The sequence below is a fragment of the Octodon degus genome, unplaced genomic scaffold (assembly GCF_000260255.1).
Source record: "Octodon degus isolate 3935 unplaced genomic scaffold, OctDeg1.0 scaffold00064, whole genome shotgun sequence".
Taxonomy (NCBI): Eukaryota; Metazoa; Chordata; class Mammalia; order Rodentia; family Octodontidae; genus Octodon; species Octodon degus.
The window spans coordinates 8,306,192-8,320,773 of NW_004524640.1; the positions used below are offsets into that span (position 1 = coordinate 8,306,192).

Below are 14,582 nucleotides of genomic sequence, written 5' to 3' on the forward strand. Positions count from 1 at the left end.
GTTCTGACTTCCTCACCCCTGCCAGGGTGATAAGATGGTTTTCAAGTCTGTTTCCCCCTTGTCAGCCAAGAGCCATTGCCCATTAGGTACTTGGTCTTCATATTGGTTCTAAGAGGGAGAAAGGACAGGGTTTGGGACCCAGCACTGCGCTAGTGAAAGCAGAGCGTGGGGAAGTGGACTCTGGGCAGAGACGCTGGAGGGCTCTCAAAGGAAGCTGTGCAGGTGCTCTGGGGAAGAGCCCACAGAGGTGAAGCTTTAGGAGCCATGTGAGGCCTGGGTACAGCATTCACTCGGTATTCCCAAGGCCCTGTTGAATCACCAGCGCCCCCCTCACCCCACGCCACAGACACCATATCCACTTCCATGCAACACAGTGCAGCATGTGCAGGAGCTGTGCCCGTGCTGAAAGGAGATGGGAGATGGGAGCGCCGGTGCTAGTGCAGGTGTGTACCGCAACCCCAGGGCCGCTGGACATGGCACCCAGAGGGTCCTGGATCTGCCAGAGGTTGGCCTTCCTTGTCTCAGCCCAGGTGGGCTGGGTGGAAGCACCAGGCATGTGAGCTCTGGGCGGGCTCTTCTCTGTGGGCAAGCAAGGAGGATGGGGTGAGGGTGGTGCACAAAAGGAAGCATTAATCTCGAGCTGCTGAAAAATTCATAGTTTCAGTTTCCTTTTTGGGAGCCTGGGTCTCTGCTCGGAGGACATCTGTGTATAGCTGCCAACAGGGACCAAGCAGTTCAGCCTGGCTGGGGTGAGTCCAAATTCTTTGGCAAGTTGGGAAGGCAGAGAAGCACCAGTGTCCCCAGGTCATAGACGAGCTCAGAGCGCCAGGGGATGGGCCTCTGATCCACAGTGCAGCAGCAGGAGAGGCTGCACTTGTGTTCTGGTTTGCATCTGACTGCTTCCCCCTCCCCAGGACCTTAAACACAAGTGAGAAAACCACAGCGATAGGACACAGTGCTGCTCTGAGCACAACTCAAGTGGAACGAGCCACAGCCAGGTGACCCTGGGAAAAGGGGATGTGGTGGTGGCCACTGCTTTTGAAAATGTGGAGGAGTGACAGGAGGAGGAGGCCAGAATAAGCAGTGCCCACCTATCCTTGTGGCCTGATCACCCTGAGGCTGCAATTGTTGTGGAGGGACATGGGAAAAGGGGTTTCTTCTGAGATGCAAGGTTATCTTGTATCTTTCCAGTGGTTATCTAACCCACACTGTCCTTGGGCACCTGGTCTGTGCCAGGCTCTATGGGTAACTTCAGGCCCTGAGAGGGAACTGATCTGCCTCGGGCCCAGGGGAGGTAGCTGAGCAGCGAGACTGTTAGGAATTTCAGCAGCAGAAAACAATGGGAAGAAAGGCCTTTACTGCCACTGAGCAGGACACAGAGAGGAGATGGGGGTAACCTCTGACCTCTGACATGAAATGAAGGAAGGCTGCGACTTCATGGACTTTTGCTAGGGCCAAGCAGAAATGGTAAAGGGGGCCCTAGCCTGGGAGAACACAGTCTGCTGGTGTCCAGGCAGCAGGACTTGGGTGTCTCCTCCTTCCAGGGGAGCGCAGGAGAGCCTGGGGCAGCCAGCAGGGAGGAGCTGGGCCTGGCATATGGGGAAATAGGGGAGGGCAGGGCGGGATCCTGGTGGACAGGGAGAGGTGAGGCAGGAGGAACTGCCACAGGGAGGAGGGCCTGGGAGCTGGGTTCAGGGCTTGAGCTTGGCTTTGGCAGCTCCTTATAGATCCCTTAGGACGAGCGCACTGCTGTAACTCCTGGGTGTTACAGCACTAACCACAGAGAGGAGGAAGCTGTGCTGGAACCTCTTTTCCATTACCTGGGAAACCCAGAACACAGCTGATAGGAAAGGGAGGCTCCCTGGCTGGGCTGAGGCTGTGGCCAGGAAAGAGCCAGGCAGGTGTCACCCGGCCTACTTCCCTTCTCCTCCATCGATAGCCTTTGCCGGCTGTGAGCAGCCAGCAGGCTCAGCGCAGGACCTTGCTCACTGTGTGCCTCACTGGGGCCAAGCTGAGGTTCCAGGCAAGAGTCCCAGGCAAGACCGAGAGAAAGAAAGAGACCTGGAGAGTGTTATGGGTCAACTCTGTATAGGAACCAGATCAGCCAGATAGAGATTTGAATAGAGCCTTTTATTTACTGAGCTCAGGTCCGTCAGCCACTTCTTGTTGTGGAGAAGGAGAAGGCTGATCGGCCCCGAACGTAGGTAGCAAGGGGGTATTTATAACAGAAATCACATCCAGTTTGGTAAGCAAACTTGTCATCTAGTACAGAACAACAGAAACTGCATTCATTTGACACAGCTGCAAACTATTCATAACTAAAAGGTCTTTTACAGCTTAGTGATAAGTGCATATTTTTATAAGGTACATCTTAAGCTGACTATGTTGCAGAAGATGGTTGGGGAGGGAGCTTGTGTTAGCTTGCTGCCTTGACAAGAAACAGTTCTTTATTGTTGAACAGCCTTGAGCCGAAAAGGAGAACACATTTCTTAGAGCAGATAACAGGAAGCACAAGGGGTTTTTATAATTTTTCGCAATTAAGGCACAAAACTCTATTAACCCTTTACAGAGAGCAGACTCAGCGACAAGGTATGGAGTCACCAGGACCCCATCTTTCTTCTGGACCCAGCCTCTATCTCTGATCACAGTCCAAGCATCACATAACCCCACAATTCTGAGCTGTCTCCAAGTCAGACAGGAATAGACTTAGGAAGGAGGTGAAAGAGTAGGCTGACTGTCCTGTCACACTTGTCCCTCAGAACAACAAGATACCAAGAAATTGCTCTGTTAAATTTCTCTTGCAACTCACTGGTTAGGCCTGCATCACATGGTCACTGCTGACAGCCAGAGCTCCTAGAAGCAGACACCTGGATGTCCTGTGACCAAGACCAGTATCAGCCAGGTGAGAGGGGAAGAGGGTGGCATTACACTTGGTGGCCAGGCATCTGGTGGCCATGGGAGCCTTATTGTCCAGAGACAAAGTCACAGAGCTGATAGCTGGACTCAGATGTGACCAGACTTCTGGTCACAAGACAAAGGACTTGCTGGCAGCTGTCCTCATCTTGGATAGGCCTCACAGGGACACCTCACACCTGCGTGGGCTTAGTCTTTCCTTCTCATGTGACAGAAGTCTTCTGTGTCTCTGGAGGCAGTGTCCTCCAGCCCAGGCACATTCTGGTCATCCGTGGTGCAGGTGGAGTTCACTGCCTTCCTTGAGGGAGAAATGATGCAATTTCACAACCCACAGGAAGGGGCTGCTAGAAAGAACCCTTGGGCTGGGTGGTGGAGGAGGCTCTGCACTGTGCTGAGAAAAGTGAGTGGTGCTTTTCTCTGTGGAGATCTCAATGGACTACCTGTGGAGTGGGGGACCAGGACCAGGAAAATCTGTTCTTGATGACAAACAAAAGTCATTCTTTGAAGCCAAAAGAGAGTGCATCCATGGTTATAACAAAACACTAGAGGCAAAGTCACTTTTAAAATTGAGGATTACTTAACATTTGCAAGCTTGTGATTGAGATTTTAATTTCCTCTATATCTCTTTGACTCTGCCTCATGCGATCTATTTCTTTCCTGTATTGCTCATTCAAGGAATCCATCATTTTTCTAATCTCCTCTATTTTTTTTATCAATGTCTTCCTTAGAAGCAGTTATAAGAAAGTGTTTCACTGCAGTGTTTTTTTCAGATTGGGTTTCCTCCCTATGTTTCTGTAGTTGCTTCTTTACTTCAGATGCTATGAGTTCTGAGAATTCTTTTTTTTATTTCAGAAAAGAATTGTGCTGAGTTCCTCTATATCTTTCTGCTGTTGCTTATTTATTATTGATGCTATTAATCATGCATTTGAGCCGAGCTAGTGTCCTCTGCACTTGTTCTGGGTGGGCATTGGGTTTCCTCCATATGTTTCTGCATTTGATTCTTTAGTGCAGATGTTATTAATTCAAGGATTTCTTTTTTCATTTCCAATCTGAGTTCCTCTGAACCTTTCTGCAGCTGTTTCTTTATTTCAGAAGCCACTGATTCATTGCTTTCAGCTGTATGATTCCCAATTTGTTCTGTGTTAGTGTCCTCTGCACTTGTTACAGGTGGGCTTGGGTTCTGAGGTTGCATTTTGTTCCTTCTCGTCATTTTGTGCAGCACTGTCTTCTGACCTTTGTTGTAGAGCTTTGGTGCAATTATAACCTTAGCACGTACTAAAGTTCAGGTGCAGATCTACAAAGTTTGGATTTATCCAGCTGTGCCTGGCTTGGGTCTGGCTGCTGTGCTCAGCTCCTTCCTGCTGCTGCCCTTGAGGGTGAACCTATTGTGCCCCTCTGGCAAGATGTTCTGCTCCTGGACTAGCTGGGTGGTTCTATCCTCTACACTCTCTGCAGGGATTGCAGCTTCAGGGTTTCACCCCAGGCCTGTATGCCAGGCCTGAGCTGAGCCTGGAGGGGACATGGTGGAATAGGGGGGAGAGGCAGCTCTCCCACTCACTCACCGGGCCTGGGCTGGGTCTAGGGGTTTCCTGAATGTGGCAGAAATTCCTACCCTGTGTGCAGGGTGTGTGGGGGTACTACGGATTGATGGGGGGCATCCCAAGCAGGTGGAAGAGGGTTTCACCCATGCTGCGCCTGGTCTGGGACCAGTAGTAGGTCCTGAAGGTGCACGGTAGCCGGAAGCTCTCCCACACACTCACCGGGCCTGGAGTAGGACTGGATCTGGGGATTCCTGGAACGCGGCAGAAATTCCTACTCTGTGGGCGGGTGGGGGAGGTGCTGCGGAGTGGTGGAGTGCGTCCCAAGGGGATAGAAGAGGGTCTCACCCACGCTGCGCCTGGGCTGGGACCAGTAGTAGGTCCCACCAGCGCAAAGTAGCCAGAAGCTCTCCCACACACTCACTGGGCCTGGGCTAGGACTGGGTCTAGGATTACTTAGCATTTGGAAGCATAGTATTCTAACACCACAGAGCCATCCTCTCCTAGACCTCGAGGAGGACCTTCTCGTGGCTCCTTAAGGAAGTGGAGGGCGTCCCAGAGTCAGTGCATGGTGGAGGCAGAGTCCACACAGGAGACTGCTCTGCTCCGCTGTTCTCATAAAGGATGAAAACCAACGTGAGCGGCAGCCTGCAGGGCAGACCAGCAGAGGGCGCTGGGCAGCCAGAGCAGTGCAGAAGCAGGGAAGGGCAGCTCTCAGGCACCCCGCGGAAGGGGAAGTGGACTAAGAGGGACATGGGCACAGCGATCCCGATATGGATTTGGAATGAGACACATCACTGACAGTAAACACGCGTGCATGGTATGTATTGTGCGCATTTAAGGAGCAGAGCATAGTCATCAAAACAGGGGACTTGCTCCTCAGAACGCTGAGTTTGAGTCCTAGCTCCTACCCGTCTGTGAAAACTTGGGAGCGTTACCTGGCCTTCCTGGTGGTTCCCGCAGCTTTAGCAGCAGCCATAGGTGTTATACCCCCAGGAACGTGTGAGCCCTGAGAGCCGGGGAAGAGGCTGCACAGTGCAGACCCTCGATCAACACCACCCAGGCTGGTCAAATGGCTTAGCAGATTAAAGCGCCTGCAAGCAGGAGCAGGGGGCATGGGGGGAGGGTTGACCCCCCGGGCCTGCTGTGCCCGACCCGCCCCCGGGGGGCGCTGAGGGGGCAATTCAGACTGGGTGTGGTGGCCCGCGCCTGTAGTCCCAGCTCTTGGGAGGCTGTAAACACGTGGATCTCGAGTCCAATCTAGTAATGACACCCTGAAAACCCTGTAGACCCCTCTCTAAAATTAAAAAAATAAAAAATACAAATACAAATGAAAACACAGTAAACAAGTCCCAAGGGCAGCCGCAGCAGCGCAGAAGCAGGAAAGGGCAGCCAACAGCATTAGTGAGCAAGGGTCCCAGCCCAGGGGCTCAGCAGACCGTGGCTTCCCACCTGGGTTTGCTGTGTGGTAGTCTGCTGTCTGCACGGCTGTCTCCTCAGCCCATTACCCTCCTCTGTTCCCTCACAGGACCTGAGGCCTCTTCCGGGCAGGGGTGAGGGCAGAGGGAGCTGGAGCAGGGCAACTGCCTTCCTTTAAAGGGCAGCCCGGACCCTGGGGGACAGGGTACACCCTGGGCAGTCTGGTTGCCCTTTCCTGCCCTCATGGAGGGAAGCTTGGGGGACCTGGCCTCACCCCACCTTTTCCAATTTTGCCCCCCTCACCTCTTCTTCAATGTCATGATGTGTTTCCTCCCTTGCTCCAGCCTGGATGCCCTGAAGAACTGAAACAAAAATGCTCAGAGGCACTGCAGCTGATGTCATGGGGACTGCTGGTAGCAAGGACTGTGTCCCTGCCACAGGTACTGGGCTTCCTCTTCTCTGGGGCACCTCTCTTCATCCCCCACTGAGGTGCAGCTGGAGGCAGAGCCTTTATGCAAAATAGCAGAGGTGGAAAGGGGGGACCCCCCCCCAGCAACCTTGGGTCTTCTTCCCCCCATACACACATTCCCATGGGTTCCCTTCTGAGTCCTCTCCTCAGGGACAGGGCCCAGGTGCTCACCTCCTCTCCAGCCAGCTTCCTACTCTGGGCCCCAGGTGGGTCTGGGAGTGCACCACAGAGGCCCCTCCTGCCTCTCCCAGTCACTGGCCCTGGCGCACCATCTGCCAGGGAGGAAGAGGCAGCTCCTTCTTGCTCCTGCACTGTGGGCTCCAACTGCCCCTATTGGTTCAGGAGGAAGAGTGACCCAGAGTGCTACTGTGCTTGAGCCCAGTGTGCTGTTGCCCCTCACATCTGTCAGACCTGGAGCCCCTCCCCTCCCCCACCAGTGGAGAATAGCATCTCCAGGGTATGGGGGGACCAGCTAGGGCAGGCTGACCTCCCTGCGGGTGCTCATACCTCTCTCCTGGACCCTGCTACTTCCATGTGGGACCCCACCCTCGCTTCACCCCTGGAGCTGGGTCCAGCACCTGTCCTGCCCTGCCAGTGACAGGCAGCTGCTCACAGATGTGACTGCTTCCACACTGAGCTCATTCCCATGACCTCTACAAAAGGAAAATCTAGGGTCAAAGGAAACAGGTTCCTTCTCCAGTTCCAACCTCCTTCCACCAGTCTTATTTCTTCCCCTACATGCAGCAGCTTAGAACCACGTCCACTCCTCACTTCTTCACCAGCCTGGAGAGCAAACTGTGCCTAGGAGTGGTGGGGAAGCACAGGGAGGGCGAGACTGGACCTGGGGTGGGGCTGTGGTGGGTGGGCTCCTGGACAAAACCCTTGTTGCTTAAAAATTGGGCGAGCTGGGGCCAGCACCTCCTGGAAATTGTGTTTCCTGGGCTGGCCAAATAGCTCAGTGGATTTAACCACCTGCTTAGGCAGATGCAGCAGCTGATCTGGGTTCGCTCCCGCCTCACAGGGAGCACTGATACAGCGATTGAGACTGGGCTTGGTGGCACACCTATAATCCCAGCTCTAGGGAAGCTGAACACAGGTGAATCACTACGAGTCAATCTACGTAGTGAAACCCTGTAGACCATGCAGACCTTGTACTAAAATACAAAAAAAAAAAAAAAAAAGACAAGAAAAGAAAAGAAGTTGTGTTTCCTCCTGAGACAGAAGCAATAGTTTCCAGGGCTACTGGCCAATTTCTGGAGTCTTGACAACTGAGGTCCGGCTACTCATTTAAACCCCAACGGATAAAAGTGATCGTGATTGCAGGGAGGAACCTGGGAGCGTGCAGTTCTGGGGGAAGACAGGAGCACCTGCGTCTCTGCCTCAGAGGTGCTGACGTGAGCCCTGGATTCTGCAGACCAGGGGACAGTGGTGTGCATGGTCATATGTCTGTATCAGTGGGGTCTGGTGTCCCTGTATCAGACTTGGTCAGGCAGGGATTGCAAGCCAGTGGGGAAGTGTCCACCTCGCTGTAGTTTCCATCTGGACACCTGCAGGCCCCAGGGAGGGCCACTGCTTACACAGAGGCAGCTTTCCTCTTCCTGGCTTTGGGCGGCCCCTTTCCTGACTGGTCTCAATGTGCTTCTGACATGAGAATAGTGTCTCTTTTGTGAGGACACAGGAGAAGCACATTTTGTTAGGTTTCAGGGGCACACACGCCTATATACTACTACGTAGGCCCTGCCTGCAATTCACCTCCAACCCCGCACACACACTTTCTGGGCGACTCAGGAAGAGCTCTGCTCCCCACTGACCTGGGACCACGGACAGCCTTTCCCTATTCACCTCACTCAGGGCAACACCCACTTCTTTCCCTGTCAACCCATGCCTGCAGCTGACCATCGCGAGCAGCAAGTCATGCACCGAGTGCTCTGCACTTTGTTTCTAAAAGAGCAGAAACTCTCTCTAATTGTGTCTATTGACGTACACAGTGGAAAAAACTTTGAATGTCCTCAACACAAAGAAATAGCCAATGTCTGAGGTGATAGTGCAGAAACAGCCTTGATCCCGCTGTCCCTGACAAATACATACAACTGTTAGGTGTTCGTTAAAATAAACATTTGAAAAACAGTTCTAAAAGCTGAGAAGCTCTGGAGTCCTGAGCATGTGTAAGCACTTCTCTCTGTACGCAGGGACAGTGCATTTCCTACAGCAGCACGGCTGCTCCTAAATGCAATTCTGTCCAGCGTTCTGGGTGCAAACCGAGCTGCCCAAATCAAATTTCCTCATAAGCTCAGCCTGGAACCTGACCATTCAAACTGATCCAGTTCTGACCCAGCTCAGTTTACCGCCAGAATCGTGGAGAAAATCAAGTTTATGAACTAAGCTACCACTGCCTATGTGATTTCATAGAAATAATTCACAGAAGCAACATGTACCTAAGGTCCACGTGCTCTAAAATTAAAAATTCTATTTCCTTTTGAAAGTGCTGTTCTTCACCCTATCAGTGAATATCCAAATGCACTGACGAGTTGAAGCTCACAGTGGGAACTTGCAGGCACACACCATGAGACACACAGTGGGCACGGGGTAGGTGACCCCCTGCTCGCAAGTTTCCTGCTCCTCAGGATAAGGTTCCCTTTCTGAGCTCTGTGCTGAAGGCACTTCTGGTGCATTAGTCCCCTCCTGCCACCACCACAGCCTCCACAGGCTGGTAAGTTAAACAAAGACGCCCCTTCCCTACTGGTTCTGGAAACCAAAATCCATGAAGAAAGGCGGGTCAGGACTGGTTTCCAGTCAGCGTTCTCTTCTGGTCTGCAGAAGGAGGCTTCTCACTGTATGTGCACATGGCCTCTCTCTGAGCCTGGGGAGAGGGAGAGAAGAAGAGTCACAGTGTGTGTGTGTAGGAGAGAGAGAGAGAGAGAGAGAGAGAGAGAGAGAGAGAGAGAGAGAGAGAGAGAGGACAAATAGACAAGACAGAGACAGAGACACAGAGTGACACAGAGACACAGAAAGTGACAGAGATGGGGAGATTTGTTCTTTTAAGGACACCAGCCCTATGGATGAGGGACCTGCCTTCACGATCTCACTTGCTTGCAGTTCCCACACCTCCCTATAGGCTCTGGCTCCAAACTCAGCCCCTGGGGTTAGGGTGCACATATCAGTTTGGGGGACACATTTGGGTCTGTAACAGTGGCCTCTCCATTGAAAGTGTCTGATGAGACAGCAGCTCCTAGGAGGAACATTAACATCAGTATTCAATTTACACGCCACTCACCGACCCTGTTCGTTTTTTTCCTCCACCAGACAGGGACAGGTTCGTAAAGGCTGTCCTCAAGTGTATGCTGGACACACTGAGCAGTGCGGATCTGCACCAACTCCTGACTGAAGGTGCTGCCTGGAAGATGCTGGTGGAGACGACTCATTTGACCAGGTCACCTGAGTGGGGAGCCCAGCAGGCTGTCCAGATGCCCACTGGACCGGGGCTCTCAGGGGCAGGCTATGGCTGAGGTTCAGCATACCTCCTCTCTCCAGTCCCGGGGAGACATGATCTCCCTTCACCCCTGGCAGGGAATGGCCACAGGCTGAAGGGAAACAGCACCCACTCAGCAGCATCCCTCTGCCAGCTGCGAGTTATGTGGCCTTTGCTGGTCCTTCACCATGCTCTGCCTTAGTTTCTTCATTCCTCGAGTTTCCTCTTAAGAAAAATAAGATAATATGTGAAAGTGCATAGCCTGTGGCTGCCACACCGCAGGGCTGGAGCAAAGGTCACTGTGACTGGAAGGAAGGGAGAGAGCAGGTCAAGGCCCCTACTTGCAGACAGGAGCCAGGAAGGACTTGCATGAGAAACTCATGAACACAGACCTCATTAGTTGTTTCTGAGGTTCTGGCTCAGGTATTTATCTCTGTGTCTCAGGAATTGTGCCACACAATAAGACAGTTGCTTTAATAATATTTGAGGAAGTTGCTTGCTGTGTTTTGTGTAGTCCAGGCTGCCCATGAAGTATGTTACCCAGGCTGGCATCAGACTTACCCTGTTCCTGCTGCAGCCTCCCGAGTGCTGGGAGAGCTGCTGCGTACCAGCATGCTGGCCCCAGATGCCCAGAAGCCTCAGTGCAGGAGGTGAGATCTGGGTGGACCCTGCCAGTCAGTTAGCTCCAGGGCTGCAGGCTTGTGGCCAGGAGATGCAGGATGTTATGTGTTCAGTGGGAGGAGCTACTCAATGTGCAGGATCTTGGAGCGCTGAGAGTCAGGGAGGAGAGAGAGGTCCACAGGAACCTGCCACAGGGTCAGAGCTATCTCTGCAGACATGTCTGGGACAGAGCAGTAATAACAAACTTGGGGTTTCAGGACTGGACACAGTGAGAGAAGGCGGGTGCTGAAGAATCAAACATGGGGAGGTCCCGGATAGGAGAGGATGCAGTCGGCAAGGGCTTGCTTTCTATCCTTGCTGGGACCCCGCCCAGATAGCTCAGAGGGCTGTGGTGGTGGGTGCTTGTTCTCTTCACACCCTACTGGTCACTGAGGAGCTCTCCACTATCATTTGAGACCTTCTACCATTCACACAGGGTAGCCCTGAGCATTGGGAAGGCAGTGGCTTAGTGACAGAGCCCTCAGAGGGAATGATAGGCAGCCGGATTTCTGCAGTTTGTGAATCCTAGGACACTGAAAGTCCCAAGAACAGAGGGGACTTCCTCCATTATGGTGAGCAGTTTTGGGGCTCTGAAGCTCTAGGTTCAGAGACAGAGCTCAAGGTGTCCCTATTCTCTGCACATGGCCTTTGCCCAAACTCAAGACAAGTGTCACTGGCTAGGGTGTCCTTTCTGTTCATGACACCAACAGCAAGGTCCTGGTCACAAGGTTGGTGTGTTCATGAGCTGTAGGGTGGAGAGAGGATGGAGCCAGGATAAAGAGCTGGGTCTCCTTCCCAATCAGCTCTGCCAGCAGCTGGAGCCATTTAGTTTTAGCACAAAATGCAAAGACCACCCGACTTCGAAATGGAGATGGTGGGAGGCCAGCTGAACTTTTTGACCTCTTTGGCATCAGAGGGTTTACTTAGTATAACTTATTATTACTCAGAGTTAACCAAATTGCAACATCCAAAGGCATAGTCTCCAAGACCAGCCTTATTTTATATATTTTTTAAAATTTTCATTTTGGCCGGGGAAATGGCTCAGTGGAATAAATGCTTCCCTGGCAAGCACAAGGGCCTGAGTTCAATCCCTGGTTCCGCAAAATAAAATAAAATAAAATTTTTATTTTTAGTACAGGGTCTATAGGGTCTCACTACACATATTCAACTTGTAGTAATCCTCCTGTTTTCAACCTCCCAAGTATAGGGAACCAGCCTTATTTTTGACAGCAACTGAAAATCCAAGAACTCCTCAATATCCTATGCAGGTGTGAAAATTTGCTAGAGAGAGTCAGAGAATCACTGAAGATATTGATTCCACACTTCCAGTGCATCACAGGGACAGGCGCAGGGTAAAATCCATTGTGGAAAGGGGTACGGAGGCCAGAATCAGGCGAGTTTCAAGTGTGAAGTTTGCGTTTTCTGCAGGATGCAGTGTGCACCCACCTGTGATGCGTGACAGTTCACAAGGGGCTGCCGGTCTGCATGGCTCAGGCTGTGAAGGAGCATTGCTTGGATGCAGGGCCGAGCGGGCTCTGACCCACTGGGAAGCCAAGGCCAAGGCCTCCTTGAGCAGAGGCCCTAACTATACTTCGGTCCTGTCGTCTTCTCCAGGCTTCAGAGCTCACCTGGAGCTGCCATCTGCTCCCAGGGGAGGTCGATGCTTTTAGCCCGTAGTTTCTCCGGAAGTCAGAAATGACCCCACAGCCCCTGTCATCCATCACATTGTGAGGATGAGCTCGCATTACAGGAAATTCCTGGGAGAAGGAGCATTTACCTGACAGAAGTTTTCTGACTTTGAAATATTTGCAGATACATTAAGAGATAGCTTGAGATAGTGACTCAGAACAAAACATGAAATTTTATGTTTCTTTATAGTTGCATAACAGTGTGGATATAATTTTATATGACTTTGGAACATGGTTCTGCTTTGAGATTGGGTCAAGAATGGAGCTTTCTACTTGTGGCATCATGTCAGTGCTCCAGTTTTCTATTTCGGTGTTTTTTAGATTTATGTTTGTGGAGTAGGACTGCTTAACCAGTCTGGTTTCATGGCCATGTCCCCAGGCAAACACAGACACTCCTAGCAGTCAGGACATTCCAGGGGCCTCCAGGTCACTCCCTAGTAGTGGAGGGCAAAGCGCAGATTGCTCCATATTAAGGCGACCTCCTCCCTGTGCAGTGAGCGTCCCTCACCTCCAGCTCTCCCGCAGCGCTCCTCTGCTCTGCGCGCATCTGCACAGTTCCTGCTCCACAAATGCTGTGCTCTTCCTGGCACTGACCTCACATGAGGTGGTTCTTTATCAAATACCCGCCACTAAAGAGCAATGAAAAGGATGCTCAGTCCCGGACCCCTCTATGAAATAATGGTATCCAAATCCTGTTTCCATCTGAAAGAAAATTCTATGCATCTGGGCAAGGCTTTTCCACTTGATTATAAGGAACCTCAGTCACGTACCCAGGGCAGGTCTTACAGAGCACACTGTCCAACCAGACAAGCTGCCTTTCTTAAACTCTTGACTTTTACTGTTCCAGGAAGGAGGCCAATGCTGTGCGTAAGGCTCTGATTGAGACGACTGAGTTTGAGGCGAGGGAGAGGTTCCTGAATGCATTTCCTCACGTGAAAAAGGAGCTGGAGGAGAGCATAGCCAAGCTCTATGCCCTTGCCAAGAAGGTTGACAAGGTACACAAAGACTGCACCATCACCAAGGTGGTGGCCAGCTCCAGCAGTGCCATCTCTAGCATCCTCAACATCCTTGGTATGGCTTTGGCACCTGTGACCGCTGGTGGCAGTCTGGTGCTGTCAGCCACTGGGCTGGGGCTGGGAGCAGCGGCTGCTGTGACTGGTGTTTCTGCCAGAATTGTAGACCACTCCTACAAGTCTTCTGTGAAAGCTAAAGCCAAGTGTGTGCTGTCGAGCAGAGTGGACCCAGTGGAGGAGGTTGTCCAGGGTGTGGCTCAGGCCATGCCCAATGTTGTTTCTGCAACCACTAAGTGCATGCAAGCCTTCCAAGGCATTGAGAAGATCATCTATGCCATGAAAGTGGGCGTTTCCCATCCTCAGTTATTAGCTAATGCCAAGCCCCTCATGAATGCTGGCAAAATCTCACTCCAATACGGCAAGCAGCTTCCAAAAGCGCTTGGAGGCACCACTGTAGCAATGTCCAATGTGGCCTGGATCACAGGTGCAGCAACTGCAGGTGTTGTTCTTCTGCTGGATGTGTACAGCCTTGTGCAAGACTCAGTGCATTTGCACAGGGGAGCCAAGACAGAGTCAGCTACAGAGCTGCGGCAGCAGGCCCAGGATCTGGAGAGAAAGTTGGAGGAGCTCACCCAGGTCCATGAGACTCTGCAGCAGGACCTAAGTGGTGCTCTTCTCAAGCAATGCAGAGCTCAGGGGAAAGGTACATTTCAAATACCTGGACAAAGATAGGAAATGCTGTAGGTGTAAAAGAGGGTGATATCAAGTCGACGCAACTTAAAGCGATTTGACACAGATCTCAGAGAGCTTGTTTCTCTGCTGTTCATAGTCTGCCATCTTCCCAGAAATTGGAAGTACCCTGACCTTGCTGCAGCCACCTTGAGTCCTAACTGAGAGCTTCATCCCTCAGAAAACTTTGCCTTTTTTGCCTGCCTTATTACTCTCCAAAGTGCAGATAAACAGAACCTTTGTTTAGTATCTGGGATTTGGCTACCAGATCCGAATGCTATAAGTTCCAGGAATATGCGTGTTATTTAGCTGTTATTTTGTTGCCAGCATGAGAGAAGCCAGGGACATTTGAGCTTGCACAGTCTCCCTCTGGCAAAGCTTAGGAGGATCCAGCAGTCTTGCTTCTGCCCTTGATTGAGGTTCTGCACAGACACTCCATAAAGGTGACACTCTAATTCTGCATCTTTTTGCATCTTTCTTTAGTCTGACCACATACTGTGCCTTTGGCACTTGGTTAATTTGTACCTAAGTTTCAGGGAATAATCAGTTAACATTTGCTATATGAGAACATCAAACAGAAAGAGCCAGATAGAGCTGAGATATTATCCTGTACAGCAGCCCCTCCCCAACTGACCGAAAACCTGGGGTTCAGAAAGTGTGATCTCTTGACACCCACCTGGTTTG

The 14,582-nt window shown here is 51.7% G+C and overlaps 1 protein-coding gene across 3 annotated transcripts; it reads left to right on the forward strand.

Moving 5' to 3' along the window:
• Positions 1–717: 717 nt before the first annotated feature.
• On the forward strand, positions 718–14,481 carry LOC101586806 (apolipoprotein L2-like). 3 transcript variants are annotated; one of them, XM_023718917.1, is made up of 5 exons: positions 2,006–2,016; positions 2,817–2,902; positions 6,215–6,310; positions 9,643–9,769; positions 13,004–14,481. In XM_023718917.1, exons 3-5 carry the CDS (start codon positions 6,244–6,246, stop codon positions 13,899–13,901), a joined length of 1,092 nt encoding a protein of 363 aa, XP_023574685.1. In that variant the 5' UTR covers positions 2,006–2,016; positions 2,817–2,902; positions 6,215–6,243; the 3' UTR covers positions 13,902–14,481. The 3 variants fall into 3 exon arrangements, with proteins under 3 accessions (XP_023574686.1, XP_023574685.1, XP_023574687.1); XM_023718918.1 differs by lacking the exons at positions 2,006–2,016; positions 2,817–2,902 and adding an exon at positions 718–749; XM_023718919.1 differs by lacking the exon at positions 2,817–2,902.
• The last annotated feature ends 101 nt before the right edge of the window (positions 14,482–14,582 follow it).